The 19,346-nt window shown below is 45.8% G+C and overlaps 1 protein-coding gene across 8 annotated transcripts in view; it reads left to right on the plus strand.

Moving 5' to 3' along the window:
- NEO1 (neogenin 1) overlaps positions 1-16,190 on the plus strand; it is a 233,126-nt gene extending 216,936 nt beyond the window's left edge. For 6 of the 8 annotated variants that reach the window (XM_032864999.1, XM_032865000.1, XM_032865001.1 and 3 more), the window contains 6 exons: positions 4,224-4,462; positions 5,050-5,142; positions 8,554-8,712; positions 12,607-12,870; positions 15,046-15,182; positions 15,376-16,190. In XM_032864999.1, the coding sequence (XP_032720890.1) occupies positions 4,224-4,462; positions 5,050-5,142; positions 8,554-8,712; positions 12,607-12,870; positions 15,046-15,182; positions 15,376-15,459 (976 nt within the window). In that variant the 3' untranslated portion in view covers positions 15,460-16,190. The remainder of the gene's footprint in view (positions 1-4,223; positions 4,463-5,049; positions 5,143-8,553; positions 8,713-12,606; positions 12,871-15,045; positions 15,183-15,375) is intronic. The other 2 variants (XM_032865005.1, XM_032865006.1) reach the window with 1 other exon arrangement.
- The last annotated feature ends 3,156 nt before the right edge of the window (positions 16,191-19,346 follow it).

Here is a 19,346-nt window from a genome sequence, read left to right on the forward strand (position 1 = left end):
AGAGCCATGTTCAGAAGTCTGAAGCAATAGGAAAGGGCTTCTTGAGAGGAGCTGGGTGTGGTGGGAGGAAGGTGTCCTCTGTCAGCTTCTAGTGCTACAGGGAGGGGACAGGATAAAAACACCTGCTACTCTCCAGTCTCTTGCCTGTGTCTTCACTCAGCCAGACCCATCAGAAACCAGGAGCAGGTTGCCAAGTAAGGCATATAGAGGTCATTTAACTCAACCTCTTGAGTCACAGAACCAAGGAGAGGAGAGGTCTGGAGAGGGAAGTGGACCGTGTCCAGCCTTGCCGGTAGCTGCTGTTTGTGTAAGCACACGGTGAGCCAGACACCCAGGAGTTTAGGGACATTCTTACAGGCTTTTTCACGGCACAGATGCCACCTGAAATGGAAGAGGACCATAGACCTCTTATTCTACATCTAAGTTTAAGAATATTTTTCAAGGGGTGAGTGGGTGTCTCAGATGGTTGAGCCTCTGACTCTTAATTTCAATTCAGGTCATGATCTCAGGGTCGTGAGACTGAACCCCACGTCAGGCTCCACAATCAGTGCAGAGTCTGCTTGAGTTTCTTTCTAAAATAAATTTTAAAATCCTTAAAAAAATTTTTTTCAAGAAGGGCTACCAAGTGTGGAAGCTTAGGACTGGCAGGGACAGTGGAGGGAGAATACTAATTTAGTGAATAAGATATTCTCATTTATAATTGGCATATCAAATTAGCAGAGGGGTCAAATGATCGTGAGCCCTGAACTCCTCTGGGATGTTGAGAGTTGTAATTGTCTAGAGCAGATAGCAAGGTGACTCAGTTATAAGACTGTCTGATAACAGCCTATGCTCCTAAACTTAAGAGGATCCCTGACCCTAGACAACTTTCACCTCACATACAGCATCTGGCCAGTGAGACAGAATACCAAAAATAAAAAGATTCCTGAGTTACCCCTAATAGCAAAAAACATATGTGGGCAATAAAATGACTTTAATTGGTGGATCCTAAAAGATGATAAGATGGAGATATTGCTCCATAAAAGAGAAAGACAAGTTCACGTCCGTGTTTATGATTATCCCTCAGACTTGGTTTGCCCAAGGCAAGACAATGCATGTGTTTAATGACAATAAATATGTTTGTTTTCATTATAGAGGACAAGTACAGACTGTCCTGTCATTGCCACTGGAGATGGCTTTATGTCACTTTGTGTATGTTTTTGTGAGGTTTTCAATTTTTCTTTTGCCCAAACAAAATAGCTTACCATAGCTTGCATTGCATCTTTTCCAAGGGAGCAGGGGGCTCCTTTTATAAACTTTCTGGTCACTGCCTCTTAAACCTCTTCCTGTCTCCTTTTGATATGGAAAACCGTTTCCCTTAACCACGTCAGCAATGATGTTATTTCTACTCTAGAACTTGTCTGCAGGCTTCTTTGTTCCGCATTTCAAATGTATCTACTTTCATGGACTTGGTTTTATATCTAGTTTCAGAAATCTTGATATCTTTATTTAAAAGAATCTAAAAAACAAAGTGATGGAATTCCTTAGTGCTTTGGGGATTTAAAAGGAAATTTAGAGAAGCGCTTAGTCTTCAGATTGAGAGGTAGAAAAGGGAGGTAGTAAGAGGCTCTGTACTTTGAATCTGCAGATCCTATAGATTGGAGTCCTTTTGCTTAGAAGAATTGTGTTGAGTCTTCATGGGGCTTTTCCTCTCCCTCTCCCAATGACCATCTTTCCAGCCATTCCATGAACCACTGAAAAATATGTATGAGCTTTTCTTCATACTTGTTTTCCCCACTGAGGAAGTATCTCCCATTTCAATTGTAGCTGCTTATGGATACTTAAAACTCAAAGCTGACGGAGCATTTACAGCCTAGCCCCTCATTGCTTCTCGACACATTCCTCATTAGCTACCTCACCCTTAGCAGATGAGAACTACCTCCAGGTACCACCACGTGATCCAAAACCTCCTTCAGTGTACTTCCTCCTACCGGAAGCCAGTTCTCCATTAACCCTCTGAATCTCAGTGGCTCTCATCTTTCTAAGAACTTACACTTGCTGTTCTCCCCTCCACACAGCTAACTTTTCACTCTCTTGGCTTTGTCTCTTCAACGGGTAAGTGTGCTTATACCTCTTTTATCTTAAATCATTATAATTACAACCCATATTCTACTCCCCACTAGCTGATTACAAAGCCATCCTTCCCATCACCACAGAATCTCTTGATTACTGTATATACTCGTGCATTCTTTCATTGCCTGCTGATGCTTTGTTTCTTGTCGATCTGGATTCTGCTCCTACCACTTCACTGAATTGCTTTTGCTGAGGACCGATGACCTCCGCATTGTTAAAGCCAGGAGACATTTTTTTCGTCCTTGTCTTAATCTCTCAGCAGTATTTAACTCAGCTACTCCTTCCTTCATGAAATACTCTCTTCTCCTGTATGTCATGATTATATGTTCTTTCTCACATCTCCTCCTATCTAACCAGGCATCAGCCCTTCCTCGGGACCTGATCCTAGACTTACTTCTCCTATGCTCTCCCCCAGTGCTATCTACTCCCATGGCTTCATTTTCTGTCTGCATTCCAGTTACTTCTGTGTTTCTCTCTCTGGCCAAAGCCTCTCTCTGAGTCTCAGACTTTCACACTCTGTTGCCTCTTCTACATTTTCTCTTGAATGTCTCAGGGGCACTCACCATGTTCAAGACAGAATTTATAATCTTTTCTGTCAATCCTGCTTCTACCTCCATTAATTCCAATATTAGTAAATGACTTAGCCTCAAACTCTTGCTTCTTTACTCCCACCCCACCCCACCCCACATCATTTATTCACCAAATCTTGTCATTTCTGCCTCCAAAATAGATGTCACATCTGCCTCTTCTCTCCATTCCACTGTCCTAGACCACTGTCAGTCATGGCTAAGACTGGTGCAGTAGTATCCTAACTAGTCTCCTATTCTTTCCCCCACCCCGTAAATCCATTTTTCATACCACAGTTGGAGTAATTGTTTAACTTGGAATTGGTCTTCTTACTCTTCTGCTTAAAACCACAGAGTGGTTTCTCATCTCATAGATGGAAGTCAAACTCTTGGCAGGTCTCCAAAAGCTCTTTATGATCTAGGCTACCTTTGCAGCATCATTTCATCATTCTCCACATTGTTCACTGTGCTTCTGCCACTCAGGACTTCTTACGGGCCCTCTGATATACCAGGCTGTTGTGTTCTGCTTCAAGGCTTTGACATAAGCTGATTTAATTACCTGCAAAGCATCTTCTTCCCTTCCTCCTTTAAGTCTTAACTTCAGTGTCACTTCTTTCTCCAGCTTTGTCCTAGCCACCTTATACCAACTATTAAAAAATAACTGTAACACTTGGCATTTCATTAAGCTCAGAATATTTTAAAATAATTAGATCGACATCTGTCTTCCTCACTTGTCCAGAAATGCTGAGGGCATAGCAGTCCAGTACAAGGATTGACTGACATACAGTGGGTACCTAATAAATGCTTATTGAGTGGGTAAGTGAGTGTGAGTTGGTGAATAGAGAAATTAAGGCACAGAAAAGTAGGCGCTGTCATCCATTCTTCATTTTTATCCATTTGGTAGTCTTAGATTTGGGTTCCCTGAAATGTTCCCTTCCTCTTTTATGAGGCACAGACTCCACCTCTATTCCAATGTTATATTTCTAATTAGTGTTCTCTCTATATTAATTGGAAGTTGAGAAACCTGCTTTAGAGACAACTTAATTTTAAAATGCTGTCTAGTCTGTTGATAATTAAAAAAAAAAAAAAGTCACAATGCAGTAGTCAAATATGCCCTTGTATGTATCTTGAAATATGTGTGGACAAAGCAGATATACCTTTACTGTTCACAAAAGTAAACTTCTTTCCCGTCTTCTGTTGTTTTGTATGTGTGTTTTTAGTTTCTGCCTTTGCTTAAGGCATCTCTCAGAAGGGCGGTTTTAATCATTCAAGCCTTTTCACAAATAAGTTCAAAAGAGTTACTTAAAAAAAAAAGAAACCCTCGGGGCACCTGGGTGGCTCAGTGGGTTAAAGCCTGTACCTTCGGCTCAGGTCATGATCTCAGGGTCCTGGGATTGAGCCCCGCATTGGGCTCTCTGCTCAGTGGAGAATCTGCTTCCTCCTCTCTCTCTGCCTGCCTCTCTGCCTACTTGTGATCTCTCTCTCTGTGTCAAATAAATAAAATCTTAAAAAAAAAAAAAAAAACCCTCTTAAATTTTTGCCTAGGAAGCGAGCTGCTTGCAAATCAGTGAACGGCTCCCACAAGTACAAAGGGAACTCCAAAGATGTCAAACCCCCGGACCTCTGGATCCATCATGAGAGACTGGAGCTGAAACCCATCGATAAGTCTCCAGACCCAAACCCCATCATGACTGATACTCCAATTCCTCGTAACTCTCAAGATATCACACCAGTTGACAATTCCATGGACAGCAACATCCATCAAAGGCGGAATTCTTACAGAGGTGCAGGTTGTCCCCAAATGTGGGAGAACTATTTCCATTTAAATCATTTTCCATTTCCTACAGTTGCCTGAATTCGGCGATTCCTATGTGAGGTTAGGTTTAAAGAAATGTGTATCATGGGATTTGGTCAACATCTGATAAAGAATAGATAGTTGGGAAAAACATAGCTTGTAACTGGGGAGAGGTCCCGTGCCCAGATGAGACAGCCTTCTAGATCCGTTAGGTCTCTTCTCAGGTGCCAGCAACTTGACACGGAAGCACTTGAGACAGCCTCACCTCTGTCTGTGCATTTCATCGTCTCCCTTCCTTGAGAGTCTGTCTGCCTCTCTTTGTAGCGGTTGGTCTGGACACTCCAACTCCAGACCGAAGCGTGGTAGGCGACGTCGCACCAGCTGCACGGACTCCCAGCAGAGACTCCTCTAATGGGCTCCTGATCGTTTTCCTCGTTTTTCACTTCCTGCAGAAGCACCTTGTCCCCATTATATTGTTTGCGAGTTCTGACCCCTCCACTGGGAGTGTTTTACCCCTGAGGCTGCTTAGTGGCCCGGGACACACGCTTATAACTAACCTCCATATTTGCTGTCTAGGGCATGAATCAGAGGACAGCATGTCTACACTGGCTGGAAGGCGGGGAATGAGACCAAAAATGATGATGCCCTTTGACTCCCAGCCACCCCAGCGTAAGTGAAAACCTCTCACTTCCCTTGTGCTGCCAGTCTACCCAGTTGTCCCGGGGAGCCACTAGAAATGATGTCTTTGATTTCATGTGATCCTGACACAAAAGATGACCCACTGAGGCTTTGGCACCTTGGCAAGAAATACCAGACACTTTCGTATTTTGCAATTTATATCTTTCTTGAGATAAATAAGCTAAAAAGCCAACTACCCCAGTCTCCCAGGAGCAGAGAAGTAACCAGTCTCCCTAACAGTAAGCACAGCATCTGTATAGGAGGATGGAGAAGGGTCATTCCAGGCTGGAGCTAAGGATAGCCGGATGTCACAGTATTCCTTAGACTTCCTGATACACATTCAGTGTTGATGGACACCTGTCATTTTTTTAATTAATTGACTTTATATTTTAGAGGATTTTTAAGTTTACAGAACAGAGTTTTTGAAACAAAATTTGTCAACCTTAATTGACCATGCCTCACTTTGATAAGCATAAAAGTTACTCGGCCTCCTTTAATAATATTTGAAATTCAAAGTAAGTTTGCAAACCAAAAAACAATGGAACAAACCAATGCTTTTGTTCACACTACTGTGTCTTCTCCCTTGTCACTGTTTTCAAGGTAGGGAGGCCGTTCAGACCGACTAGCACGGTGGGGCTTTCAGGTGAGGGTCCCCTGTGCCATCCTACAGTGAAAAAGCCACCTACCTACTGATAACAAGTTTTTCCAGTTCTGTATCAGAAGTATTTGTTGTAAGCTGAACAGATACCCAGTAAGCAGTCAAGACACCTAGATTCAAATCCTGAAAGCATCCACTCTATCACTTTTCAGTTTAACCTAAATGAGCTTTTGAGTTTTTTATTCATTTCTTAAGATGTCCCATTTCAGAACTCTCAGCGACCTCTCTGTCAACAGTGACATAGAGATTTAAATAGTCACAGATACCCTACACACAAAAGAAGTAAACCATGGCTCCCTATACTTGGAAACTGGTGAAACATCCAGGTGTGTAAATGCACACACACTGTCACACTCACTGTGCACAGACATGTAGATGCTAGATTCTAAAAGTCAGCTTTGGAAGAGAAAGGACTGATTGATTAGCAGGTCATTTCTGCACAAAGTAGGGACCATAATGAAAAAAGAAGGGCCTGAACTTGGAAGCATGCAGGGAAAATAAATCATGGTTTCCCTCTTATGAGAGGTGCCGTGACTGGGGTCCCAGGTCTAAAAATGTAAGTGTCTGAAAAGGATAAACCCATTGCAGTTGTGTTTGATGTATAGCAGGATGATAGCGGGACTGCTTGTTTGTTTCGTACAAGATTTTGGTTTTACCTGAACTGGCTTCTTTTTAAACGTTAAGGAGAAAAGATGTTGTACCAGTTGGTATCAGTTTTTATTTTTTTCTTTTTCTTTTTTGGGGGATGGGCAAGGAGTACCCATAAGTAATACAGTATTATTTAATTTGTGCCTTGGTAGGTGGGAGAGTGAGTGGATTCTTTAATTCAGGATTCTGAAAACAGGTATTCCAATATGCTTGTGAGATCTCCTTTTCCCCACCTGGCTCCAGTCCTTTTTCTCAGGCTGGGTTCCTCTGGAGTCTGTCTCACTAGCCACCCACCTGGCCTTCAGCAGCTGAGCGCTGCTGGGAAGCACTTGGCTACACTGGACGGAGGTTCAGTCAGCCTTGTACAAGGCCTTGCTCAGAAGCGCCAGAACCCAAGGCAACTGACAGCTAGTGATTGCTGGCTGTGTTCTAGGGAGGAGCTTTCACATTGTCTTCTTTTTTATATACCCAATTTGGAAAGACTGGAAATGCCTTTAAAAAGAGAAAGTCACTTCTGTGACTTTCTGAGTCATACTGAGAATGCTTCTCAAGTTGTACTTCCTAGGTAAAAGTCAGGAGGTTTCTTCTGTTCCCCCTGGCCTTAATTCTACAAAATACTGATGCTGAAGCTTCCTGCTTCAGAAGACCACCTCTCTTCCCCTAAAGGAGGTGCTGCCTCCCAGATTACCCTGAATCTCCTCTGCTGGCTTTTCCAAGTTGGGTTTGGTTCCTAAGGACCACCTGAGCCTTCTGGCCTCTGAGTGCCGGGAACTTCTGCCCCTGTTTTTTTCCCCAAACCTTAAGGAGGGAAGGAGCAGTAACACTCCAGGGCCCGTGGTTGCTTGTGCCATCTGCCTGTCTGGCAAGTGGCCAGGGCAAGAAATAGCTGGAGAATAAAAGTGTCTAGAATTTTCCTTCACTAGAGTAATGTTGAGTGGCCCCACAAAGATCTACGGAGATCCTTGGTGACAGAGACTTTTAATAGACTCCAAAGGCTAATTAAGTTTTATCACAGTTCGTGAAGCCCTTGCTTAGAGGAAAAAAAGGTTCCCTGTGTTCCTAGTCAGCCCCACCTCTTTGCCTCTTTGAGAGGTTTAGAGCTGTCCTGCTGGTCTTAAACGTTCTGTTTCTAAAACTACTCTAAGGGCGTACCTAAGAGAAGCCCCAACTGCGCTTCTGATTTTGTTTGCATCTCTAGGATCGATAATGAAGCCTCATTAAAGGAGTGTTTTGTCTTCATAGAAAGTTATATATGGAATATCTGTGTGGAAATTTGGATTCGTTAGCAAAATGCAGCAAATTTAATTCCTTAGCCAATGTGGGAAGGAAGGACGCAATTAGGAAAGAACCGTTTATATTTTAAAATGTGAATGGATGTGGCCGAGCTCCCAGACTAGAAGCAGTTCAGAGACGGTGCCATAGACCTGTGTTTCATGCTTTTCATGCTAGACGAGTTCAGTTCTATTTATGTTCCTTTTAAGATAGGAAAAACTGATTAACTGATTAAACTGGTTAAACTTGTCCATTCAGCCTAAATACCTATTGCATGCCTCATTCAACAATAAGAAAAAAACAGAACGTATTAGGAATATACTCGAAGGAAAAGAAACTTTTTATTTTTTTAGCAGGAGAAAAAAATGATAGAAACCTAAACCATCATTTGTTTGTTTATGGATTTATATTTTGTAACATATTCAAATAGATATTTTTAATAACTCATGTAATCCATGTTTATTGTAGAGGAATTGGAAATACAAATAAACCAAGAGAAGTTTTTTTTTTAACTCCTGACCATGCTATCCCCCAAGATAATCCCATTAACATTTTAGTGTGTATTCCTCAGAGGTTTTTTTTTTCTTTGTGTGTGTGTGTGTGTGTGTGTATAGATAGATAGATACGTGCTTAGGAGCATGTTGATTAAAAAAAATAATAATAAAATCCATGGCTAATTGTTCACACCAGCCAGCTGCCCCCCAGAAGCCAAGGGAATGGTTGTACTGTGTGGGAGGGGCAGGGGTGGCTTTGCTCTGGGACTGTGACTTGTGTGTGTCTGTGCAAGCACGTTAAGCACTTCTCTGTCTTGTGTTCATCCACAGCTGTGATTAGTGCCCATCCCATCCATCCCCTCGATAACCCTCACCATCATTTCCACTCCAGCAGCCTCGCTTCTCCAGCTCGCAGTCATCTCTACCACCCGGGCAGCCCGTGGCCCGTTGGCACATCCCTGTCCCTTTCAGACAGGGCCAATTCCACAGGTGAGAGATGAGGCTCGAGCCCCAGGTGGAAAGCATTCCCAGAGTTGGCAAGCTGAAATGCGAAGGACTTGCCCTGCCTAGAAGGATTTGGAATTTTTCTGTGTTGTTTATGTATCATAACGTTTCTCTTATTGACTCAAACTGATTTCTGTAAAATTCACCACTCCCCATTTTTTTCTCCCTAAGTTGATAAGTGCTCGGTGTAAGGTGTCCTCTTCGTAAAAACACAGTAACTCAAATCACATAACCATGTCTTGTTTCATCAAGTTGTATCTTGATTCAGTCATATTTTGTTTATTTTTTAATCTTCTAATCTGAACGGAAAACTCATTCGGGATGATTTTCAGACACGAGATGTGGCCTTCCCCTTGCAGTTACTCTGTGGTTAGGAGGGTCTGTAGGGCAGCCGTAAGATAATTCTCATATTAGATCTTATACATACTCCTGTTGTGGCCCAAAGTAAGAAATGCATCCAGGGCCAGTGGGGGCAGCTGGGGCCATTCACAGCCCTGTGAATTTTGTGTACATTGTAAACCTCAAGTTGCCCAGAGGATTACACGGACATTAGAAGAGGCTGCACAGGCATGCATCATCTCTAAAAAACGGGAAATGAGCCTAAATACCGCAGTGCATTTAAAGAAATAGATTGCCAGATAAACACGTCCCCAGTTTGGAAATCTTAGGAAATAGCATTATTGAACAGTTTCAAGGAGTGGAACAAATACTGTTCGTCCTTATTAAATGAAAATTAACTTCCATCCTGTCAGTGTTAGGTGCAAATCTAGTAACTTCTCATATGTACAGTATGTTCTTTCTCCATCATTTGAAATGTGTCTGTTAATAGTTACGATGTTATGAGTAGAATTAAATTTTGCTCGTTCTGGAAAATAAGGGAATTTCAAGTGAATTCCACTTCAAAAGCACCTCAAAACCTAATGCCAGAAGTTTGGGTTACCAATAACATTCCCCCTCTCTAGGTTTTGATCAATTTGAAACACAGCCAAAACATCAGATGAAGATCACAGCTTTATTAAGGGGATGCCTGCCAACTCCCAGAGTTTCCTCTCCCAAACCTTTACTTGGTTGGCATTCTCCAAACCAAGCAGAGAATGCCGCTTAAACTCGTGTCTAAAATGGGCCTTCCTGCTCTCTCCTTCCAGATCCAGGTTTGGGGCCCTTGCCTTGGGGAAGGACAGTCTACTGGCCGTTGTCTGGAGAACCAAATTCTGCCTCATAGACCTAGTCTCAGAGAGAACAGAGACTGGAGAGCAACCTTCCAGACCTGCTCTTGGAAAGCAGTTTTTGTGTCCTGACTCTCTTTCTCTATTTTTAAGGCAGAAGAATCCCACCCACTCAGATGTGGGCCTGCCTGAGGGCATGTCAGGCTCTTCTCAATCAGATAAGCCCCTTCTTCCTTCCTCTCCAACTAGGAGGGGCTTGAAGGTTGGCAAGGAGCAGAGCAGCCCTCACCGCCCTGATCCAGGTGGTCTAGTGCTGCTAAAATTTCCTAACTTGGGCAGACAGTGAAGAGAGGAAAAAGTAGTGATTTGTATCACTACAGGGTTCATCACTTTAATGACCAGAGGGAGATAAAGAAGGTAAACTAATGACAGGGAAAGTCACTGAAGACAGTTCAGAAACACAGAGCAAGTGTCTAGAAATGATCCACATTCTCTCACTGTTGTATTTTCCTGGGTCACTGGAGCTCAGTGCTGCCACCAACCCCATGCATGTGGGCTAAGCTTGGCTAGGGCTTGGCCAGAGTAGGGCTGTCCCTGCCCTAGAGAGCCACCAATTGACACAGGAAGAGCACTTTGCACTTGTCCAAGCCCTCGGCCAGTGTAAACTTTGTATCTTAAACCCTGAGATGTAAGTCATTCAGGAAGCCGGCCCTTAGGCAAGGGAGAAATCTTAATGACAGGATAGTTTTCCTTGTGGGGCAGCCGTGTCACACCCTTCACTGGGAATATAACATGCCCGGTGCCCTCTCCAGTTACACAGCAGGGTGGCCCTGGTAGGTGGCAGCAGGCCAGGGTTCTGACTCCGGTAGGCAACACTATTCTCCTTTTTTACATTTCCCACCACCTCTTGGACCCTGAGAAGCTTATACATCAAAGTCAGGCATTTGAGGTGGCCAAGGTAGGCATGTGTGCCCAGAGCTGACCTGGCCTGTCTCCCAACACAGGCTGACATGGTCCAGGCTGGAGTCTGCTGCTTCTCTCCTACCCCCTACTCCCCTCTCTAACCCGCTTCTCCCCAGCCCAGGATTGCACAGAGTAAGACCAGCAGCTCCTAGCTGTGGTTATCGCTGGCTCCAGGAAGCAAAGAAATGAGGTCCTCAGTGCACCTCTTGAGAGGATGAGAAGTGACATAGGCCTAGTGGGGTTATCACAGCCAGGCTTTCCACACTGGGGAAAGGTGTGAGTCCCTTACCCCTGGGACCCAAGATCTTTAATCTGAGGGTACATTAGCACTCATGACTGTGGCGTCCTGTCTCCTGGGAGCCCAAGGGAATAGATTCAATGTTACCTCAGTAACAAGGGCAGGGAGAGGTTGGATTTCTACAGGCTGCTCATGCATTACTACTTTAAAAAGTTTATTTTCCTTTTTGAAGTGGAGGACTCTAGGAGTCAGGGGAGGCCCTCCTCCTGACTGCCCGGTGCAGCCCGTTTGCCCTGAGCTGGTGTCTCCAGACCCATCCAGGTTAGGGATGTGGGTCCGCACCAGCTCACACTGTTTAAAGGGGACCAGTAGTATTGGAAATGGAAGGGCAGTGTGATGTGGGAGTTTCGAGCGTGGGCTTGGGAGTCAGGGCGCAGGGATTCGGATTCCTGCCCTCGCCATTCTGAGTCCATGAGCAGCACCTAACATCCCGGTGCCTTCTGAGTTTCTGTGAGCATAGAATGAGTTAGTGAATGTAGAGCACACAGCATAGTGGCTGGCTCAGAGTAAGCGCTCAGTAATTTACGAAGAAAAGAACCTTATCACGTATTCAGGTCCCGTGTTCAGCACATTTCATACATCTTCTCAGTCCTCACTGAATTATGTTGTCCTCCCTGTTTTGTAGGTGAAGAAAGAGACCCAGATTCAGTGACTCCAAGTTAACCCAGCTTGTATGCCAGCTTTATAGCCCAGGTTTATCTGACTCCAAAGCCAGTGGTTTTTCTATCCCACCACGCTGCCTTCTGGAACAACTCTGACCCCTCTTCACATGTTTGGAGACTGTCACGTTCTTCCTTAGTTGTCCCCCTCTCCAGGCTGATCTTCCCCTGTTTTTTCCCTCTCGACCCAAACACCTTTATGTGGCATGTTCTTAAAGCTATTTTCAGACCTCTGGACTATTTGGTTGTCCAGGTCTCCCTTGAGCTGTGGGGCTGTTGCTCTGGTGAGGCCGTGCACAGTCCCCCAACAGCATGCAGGGCCTGTGGCATTGCCTCTTCTGTAGTAACCAGCAGGCCTTCTGGGGACATCTGGTGCTTGTCAGGCAGACATGTTATCTATGACAGGCAAGTTTCTAAGACCATCGGTCAGTCAATGAGTGATGTTTTTAATTTCCTTTTATATTCACATCTTAATAGACAGTAGCCCCGGGAACCTTTATGTCTACTCCCTAATAAGTACTCAGGAGAATGCTGTAAAATTGTGACCACTTAGCTGTGTGGGCGAGAACATTTCAGCAGAGCAGCTGGTTGGCACAGTTGTTTGGGACTCTTTTGAATTAGTCCATTCTTACCTGGCCTTTGCAGTGGTGCTAATCCATGTTCCCTTGGACTAACACTGGTCCTAAGTGCTTATTGAGCTGATTTCAGGGGCTCTTAGAAGTAGCCAGAACCCTGCTATGTGCGTGTGTTTAATGGTAGAAGAAATGCTAACATTTAGACTTTCCTGCTGTAGAGTCCGTTCGAAATACCCCCAGCACTGACACCATGCCAGCCTCCTCGTCTCAAACATGCTGTACTGATCACCAGGACCCTGAAGGTGCTACCAGTTCCTCTTACTTGGCAAGCTCCCAAGAGGAAGATTCAGGCCAGAGTCTTCCTACAGCCCACGTGCGCCCTTCCCACCCACTGAAGAGCTTTGCTGTGCCGGCAATCCCACCCCCAGGCCCTCCCACCTATGATCCCGCGCTGCCAAGCACACCGTTACTATCCCAGCAAGGTGAGTGAGGACAGCAGCACCACTGGCGGGACCCTTTGGCTCTGGCTTGTGGCACAAGTCACCTCTTTGACAATAGCAAATACCTTCCAGGCTTATCCTAGTAGTTCAGAGTAGCTAGAAGTCATTGCCTCTTTCAAGAAGTATATGGGCTCCCCTCCCTGGGCAATGCATATGAACTAGAGAATAATATTGTGGGGAGTGAGAGCTGACTTTCTGAATCGTGTTTTGGGTGCAGAATTCTTGGTGGTAAAATCCAGTGGCTATAGGTTATAGCCTCCCCAAAATACCTCCTTCTGTAGGGTTCCTATAAGGTTAGGGAAGGATTGGGGAGGACAAGACCTGGAAGTAAGGGGCCCTTCAGATGGGACGGAAATCAATTCCTCAAGTTCACCTGGTCCCCACGAAGCACCTATCCTGAAAAGCATGCTTTTCCCTACTTCTCCACGTCTGTTATGATGGTCTGTTTTAGAGTAAGTCAGTGGTTTTCAAGCTTTTTGGTCTCAGGACCCCTTTATAGTCTTAAAACCTATTGAGACCATGAGGGAGCTTTTCTTTACATGGGCTAGATCTACCAATATTTAGTGTATTAGAAATTAAAACAGAAAAGTTTAAGCTCTTTTATTAACTCATTTAAAAATAGCAAATCTAACATGTAAAATAAATAACATATTTTTATGAAAAATAACTTTCCAGAACAAAAATACAGAAAGAAAAGTGACATTGTCTTGTATTTTCACAAATCCCTGTAACGTCTGGCTTCATAGGAGGGAGCTGGATTCTCAAACCTGCCTCTACACTCAGTCTGTTGCAACATGTTATTTTGGTTGAAGTGTAAGAAGAAAACCTGGTCTCACAGATAGGAAGTTGGAAAAGGGAAGAGTATTTTTGTAACCTTTTCAGACTGGATATTCTTTTTTTAATACTATAGCAAAACACAAGAAGTTGTATTTTCTTACAGTTTGTTTGTAATGTAATATAGCCATACCTGTGAACTGTTTGTACTCTGTTTCATGAAAATCCATCCATCTTGTACTTTGAATGCATGATATCGGACATCATTTGGAAAATATTGGTTCAGTAAGTTATACAGATTCTCCAAAACTTAACACAGTTCATTATACAAAATGTAAAAATACATTTACTAGTATCACCAAAGTCTGTAAGTATTGGGAGGCTCTCAAGCTCTTGGTGGCACATACAAGTTTTTCAAGATTCTAATTTTCACTTGAAACTTGTATTTTATCATTGGGGATAAAAACTGTCCATTGTTTTTCTTGAAGTGACTGGCTTACTTTATTTACTATCTAGAAAATGTCTGCCCAGTGCTCAAGTCTGAATAACTGGTATGTCTGTCAGTCTTTCTTCGGACTGACATCGGTGTTTCATGACGGAAGCCACAGTTCCTCTTGTAACTCAAGCTGTCACAAAGGTCCTGAGCTCTAGTCAGCCACTGTCGTGTAGTAGACGGAAGTACTTTATACATACTTTCCATTTTGTCACATAGGATAAAGGATGTATAATCAAGGTGGAGGGGCGCCTGGGTGGCTCAGCGGGTTAAGCCGCTGCCTTCGGCTCAGGTCATGATCGCAGGGTCCTGGGATCGAGCCCCGCATCGGGCTCTCTGCTCAGTGGGGAGCCTGCTTCTTCCTCTCTCTCTGCCTGCCTCTCTGCCTACTTGTGATCTCTCTCTGTCAAATAAATAAATAAAATCTTTAAAAAAAAAAAAAAAATCAAGGTGGAGATTTAGTAAAGTAATTTTTATTACTTCATTAAGGATGATCTTAAGTTAAACCAGCCTTTTTTTTTTTTTTTTTTTTTTTTAATGTTAGTCTTGTCCGTGAATGACTTTGCAGTTTGGCACCACTGCCCTAATTTATGCTAAGGCTGCAGCGGTTTTACCCACTGTTGCTTTCATACCATCAGCGCAGAGGCAAACACTTATTATCATGAAAGGAATTTTGACCTTACTTCTAATTTTCTAAAGCCAAATGGAACTGTTTCTCTAGCCACTTTCTCCCTCCTTCCCTTGAGTGCAGTGCCTTTTCAGAGCAAGAGCTGTGTGCTGGGTCTGGGTGCATCCCTCAACCTGAAGCAGCATCTGGACCTTAGTTGTTGCCTTCATGAGATCTGGGGGAGCAGCTCAGCCACACCCCTAATGGTACCCTTTCCCCTCAGCTCTGAACCATCACATTCACTCGGTGAAGACGGCCTCCATTGGGACTTTAGGAAGGAGCCGGCCTCCGATGCCAGTGGTGGTGCCCAGTGCCCCTGACGTGCAGGAGACCACAAGGATGCTGGAGGACTCCGAGAGTGTAAGTTCCTGGGCTGCCAGCCCAGCCAGGATGTCGGGTGTGTGTCCCGTGGCCTGCGAATGTGCCGGTCACACCATGTTGTGTGCGGGCCCAAAGGTGTGAAGCGGATGCACTCACCCTTTGAGCAGACATCCCCAAGCATCTCCCTGTGCCAGGAGCGGTGCTTGACAGCTTGTGCGCCTTCTCTCCGCAGAGCCGTGAGCCAGATGAGCTGACCAAAGAGATGGCACACCTGGAAGGGCTCATGAAGGACCTGCATGCCATCACGACAGCCTGAGACCCCGCCCGACTGCACACCCGGGCCGAGAAGTTGTGGTTCAGAGCCTGGAAAGCAAGGATTGTACAGAGCACGTGAGGCCAGCACTTAAGAACACAGAGCGAGCGGGCAGACCAGCCAGCGCCCCTGCGTGGGGCCGGCTCCAGGCACGGCCACCTGCCTTCTCCTGGTCGGCCTGGAAGAAGCCTGTGTCAAGGCGGCTTCCCTTTGCCTGCTGATACCCTGCAGGACTGGGCACCATGGGCCAAAATTTTGTGTCCGGGGAAGAGGCAAGAAGCGCACCGTACATTTCATTTTGTGGTCAGGCTGTGTCTTCGTACTGCGGCCGCGTCGCCTTCATGGAGTGTAGACATTGGCATTCACGTACAGTTTTATCTGTGTCCTATTTTATTTTACCTTCGAAAGAAAAACACTATCAAAAACCAAGGGAGTCCATGGTGTTCTCCACAAGTGGTTGACATTTGACTGCTTGTCTGAATTACGTATGGAAAGTCATTGACAGTGTGGGTTGTTCCAGGGGTTGGCTTGTTTTTTGTTCTTATTTTTGAATTCCGAGTCATTGCATCCTCTACCAGCTGTTAATTCATCACTTTGAGGGAGGGAGGAAATGTTGCATTGCTGTTTGTAAGCTTTTTTATTATTTTTTATTATAATTATTAAAGGCCTGACTTTTCTCCTCTCATCACTGTGAGATCACAGATCTATTTGAATGAAATGTAACATTGAAAAGACTTGTTTGTTGCTTTCTGTGCAGTTTCAAAGTATTGGGGTGGGGGTGGGCCCGGGGGTTGGGAATAGGAAGTGGAGGGGCTGCTGAGGTCTGTGAATGTTTCAGTCGTCGTGCTTTCTTCCAGAAGCCTGCAGAGAACGGAAGCATCTTCTTTTTCGTCCTGTCCTGGCATGTTCATCTCTATTGTCACTAAGTTGCAACTGGACTTTCGTTTGGATCTTGTTAAAAAATTCTTCTGTGCAATAGGTGAGTTCAAGGACTTAGCTGCCCTGATGATCACATCCTGGTGAGAATGTCCATGCTGAGGAGCCAGTGCCACACTTCCGATCTCTAGAGTGACGCGGAGCAGGCCGAGAGGCCCAGCCGTTCCCGGAAAGTCAGGGGGCAAGACGGAGTCCTTTTCCTGCTGTCACCGTGTGTTCCTGGGGGTCGCGGAGGTAAAGAAAGGCACTTGGATTCCTCACAGGACTCCTTGCTTCTCTCTAGTTCCTGTCCTTGGCCGGTCCGGCTCTCGCTGCCGTGTTTCAGAGCCCCTTAGGGAAAGCACTCACAAGGACAAGGCCGGCAGGGGCTGCAGCACCCCCAAGGCTCTCCGCTCCTTTCTGAACATTGTTCTGGAGGTAGCAGGGGACAGGGACAGCAGAGGTGACCACCGCCTCTTCCATCCCAGCAGCTCAGCGAAGCCCCTGATCAGCACAGGGTAGCAGGAAGCTCCTGGGACATGCTGGGAGGCCCTTTGCCTTTGCAAACAGCCCTTACGTTCTTTGTCTTAAAAAGGTAAGGAGCTGAGGTGGGTTGTTTTTTTTTAATACTGAGAATATTAACAAAATCCAGGACTGACCGTCAGGCATCTTCCCCTACTCCCCCCAACTCCCCAGAAAGCAGTGTGGAAGGCGCCTCAGGCTTTGTTTCCGTAGCCAGGAAGAGGTCAGCTGCTGAGACCACGGGCGGGTACCCAGCCCACCACCCCAGGGGCCCCGGGCTCTGCCCTGGCCCCACAGACGCCCCACTTGCCTTTGTACAGTCGCTATTTCTCCTTTTGAGGTCTTCACACATACTGGTTTTGTAGATGAACTCTGTATTTATTATTTTGGGGGCAATGAGAAGTGCAATGCCGGGAGTCCCACCACCGCGCCAGCCGGTCACAGAGGACTGTGCCAGGTGGGATTCTGGAAAACCAGTGCACTTAAACTGATCCTGAGGAGAGCACTCTGGACACCAGGAGGGCTAGATTCCCCAGAAGCTGTCTTACCTTTTGCCCAAAGAAACGTGCTCGGTATTTGGGGCGTTCCCTCCCGCGAACCCTGACACTCGTGTTACCTCAGGGCCTCGGCACCTGGATACTGCCGCAGAACGGGGGCGGGGGGAGGGGCCTATTTTTAAATAAAATAACTGTTCAAAGTTGGGGGATTTTTTTAAAATTAAGAAAAAGGAAAGCTATTCTGTATTGCACCTTTTCACAGTTTAATACATTTTCTTACATATTCCTGTGATTTTTGAAATTAAACCATTGTGTGTCTTGTAATGTCCTAGTTGCGCTGCTGCTCGGCAGCTTCCTTCAGGAGGATTTGGAACAAACGTGTCTATTGCCTTGTTGCCTGCTGGAGGGGAGCCTGGAGGGCTGCTGGGGCCTGGTTTCTGTACACACTTGTTTGGCCTTTTCTGTAGTTGATGCTGTAAACTCTATGGCTTTTTAAAAAACAATTTCATGTTTTTATTTAGTATTGGAAATCCAATACACTTTTTTAATCCAATCAAACTCCGGTGTGGTCAAAGAGTTTGTTTACTTCTTCCTTAAGAAAACAAGAGCTTTGGCGTCCCTGGTTCCCAGCCTCCACATGACTTCACTGTTGCCCTCACAATCTTAAAGGCAGGAGTTCTGAGGGGCCCTGAGGGAGGTGTGGCAGGTGAGCGGGGAGATGGCAGGCCGCGGTCAGGTAGGCTGCGGTCAGGTAGGTCGTCTGCTAGCCCTGAAGATGAATCCTGTCCCCGCCCCCCATGCCATCGTCGCTGCCCTGCATGGACGGAGCCACCCCAAGGAACGGAAGGTGGAAAGAACCAAGGGACCCTCGCAGAGAAGTGCAGGTGCTCCTGGAAGGTGTAGAGGCCAAGTCCCTGGTGTGGCAGCGCCCTGGCCGCAGCTTGATCTTCCGGCAGCCGCGCAGATGCAGGCCTTCCGCTCCCAGCCCACCTCTCTGGGGTGACATGTGGAGCAGGTCTGCTCTGGGCCCCGCCTTTGCCAGGCTGCCTCACTTCCTGTTCACCTGCACTGTCTTAGCTTGGGCTGCCCGAACAAAAATACGATAGCCTGGGGGCCTCAGACAGCAAACAGTGATATCTCAAAATTCTGGAAGCTGGGAAGTCCAAGCTCAAAGTAGCAGCAGATCTGGAGTCTGGTGAGGACCTGTTTCCTGGTTCCGAGATATCATCTTCTTGCTGTGGCCTCACGTGGCAAGAGAGATCTCTGGGGGCTTTTTCGAAGAGCACCGATCCCATTCATGGGGGCTCCGCCCTTGTGACCTAATCACTTCCCAGAGGTCCCACATTCCAATACCATCCCATTGGGAATTAGGATTTCAGTATGTGAATTTGGGGTTACAGATATTCAGTCCATAACGCTGTGAGATTTCTTACAGTATCTGAGGGTCTAGACTTGGAATAATGGTGAGCACAGCAGCTGTAGGCCCCCTCCCCTCCACCACTGGCAATTGAGTAGGGGACAGGGAGCCCCACGTCCTTACCAGCGGCTCCCTCAGCCCCAGCACTTCATCTGCTCTGCTGCTGAATGTACCTCCTTAAACCCAAATCTCGTCATTCCCTTTCGTGACCTCGGGATGGCATCAGAGCTCTCAGTGCTAACGTCTGTGCTGTTCTGCCAAGTTCTCCAGGCCGAGCCCCCCGTGCTGGGTGCACCCAGCATTCTAGCCACAGAAAGCAATGGTGAAACAGGCATCATAGTATTGCACATGGACCCCCCCTTTTTTTTTTAATTTCTTTTCAACGTAACAGTATTCATTGTTTTTGCACCACACCCAGTGCTCCATGCAATACGTGCCCTCCCCAATACCCACCACCTGGCTCCCCCAACCTCCCACCCCGCGCCGCTTCAAAGCCCTCAGATTGTTTTTTAGAGTCTATAGTCTCTCATGGTTCACCT

The sequence above is a fragment of the Lontra canadensis genome, unplaced genomic scaffold, assembly GCF_010015895.1.
Source record: "Lontra canadensis isolate GAN:19392208 unplaced genomic scaffold, GSC_riverotter_1.0 scaffold28, whole genome shotgun sequence".
Lineage (NCBI taxonomy): Eukaryota > Metazoa > Chordata > Mammalia > Carnivora > Mustelidae > Lontra > Lontra canadensis.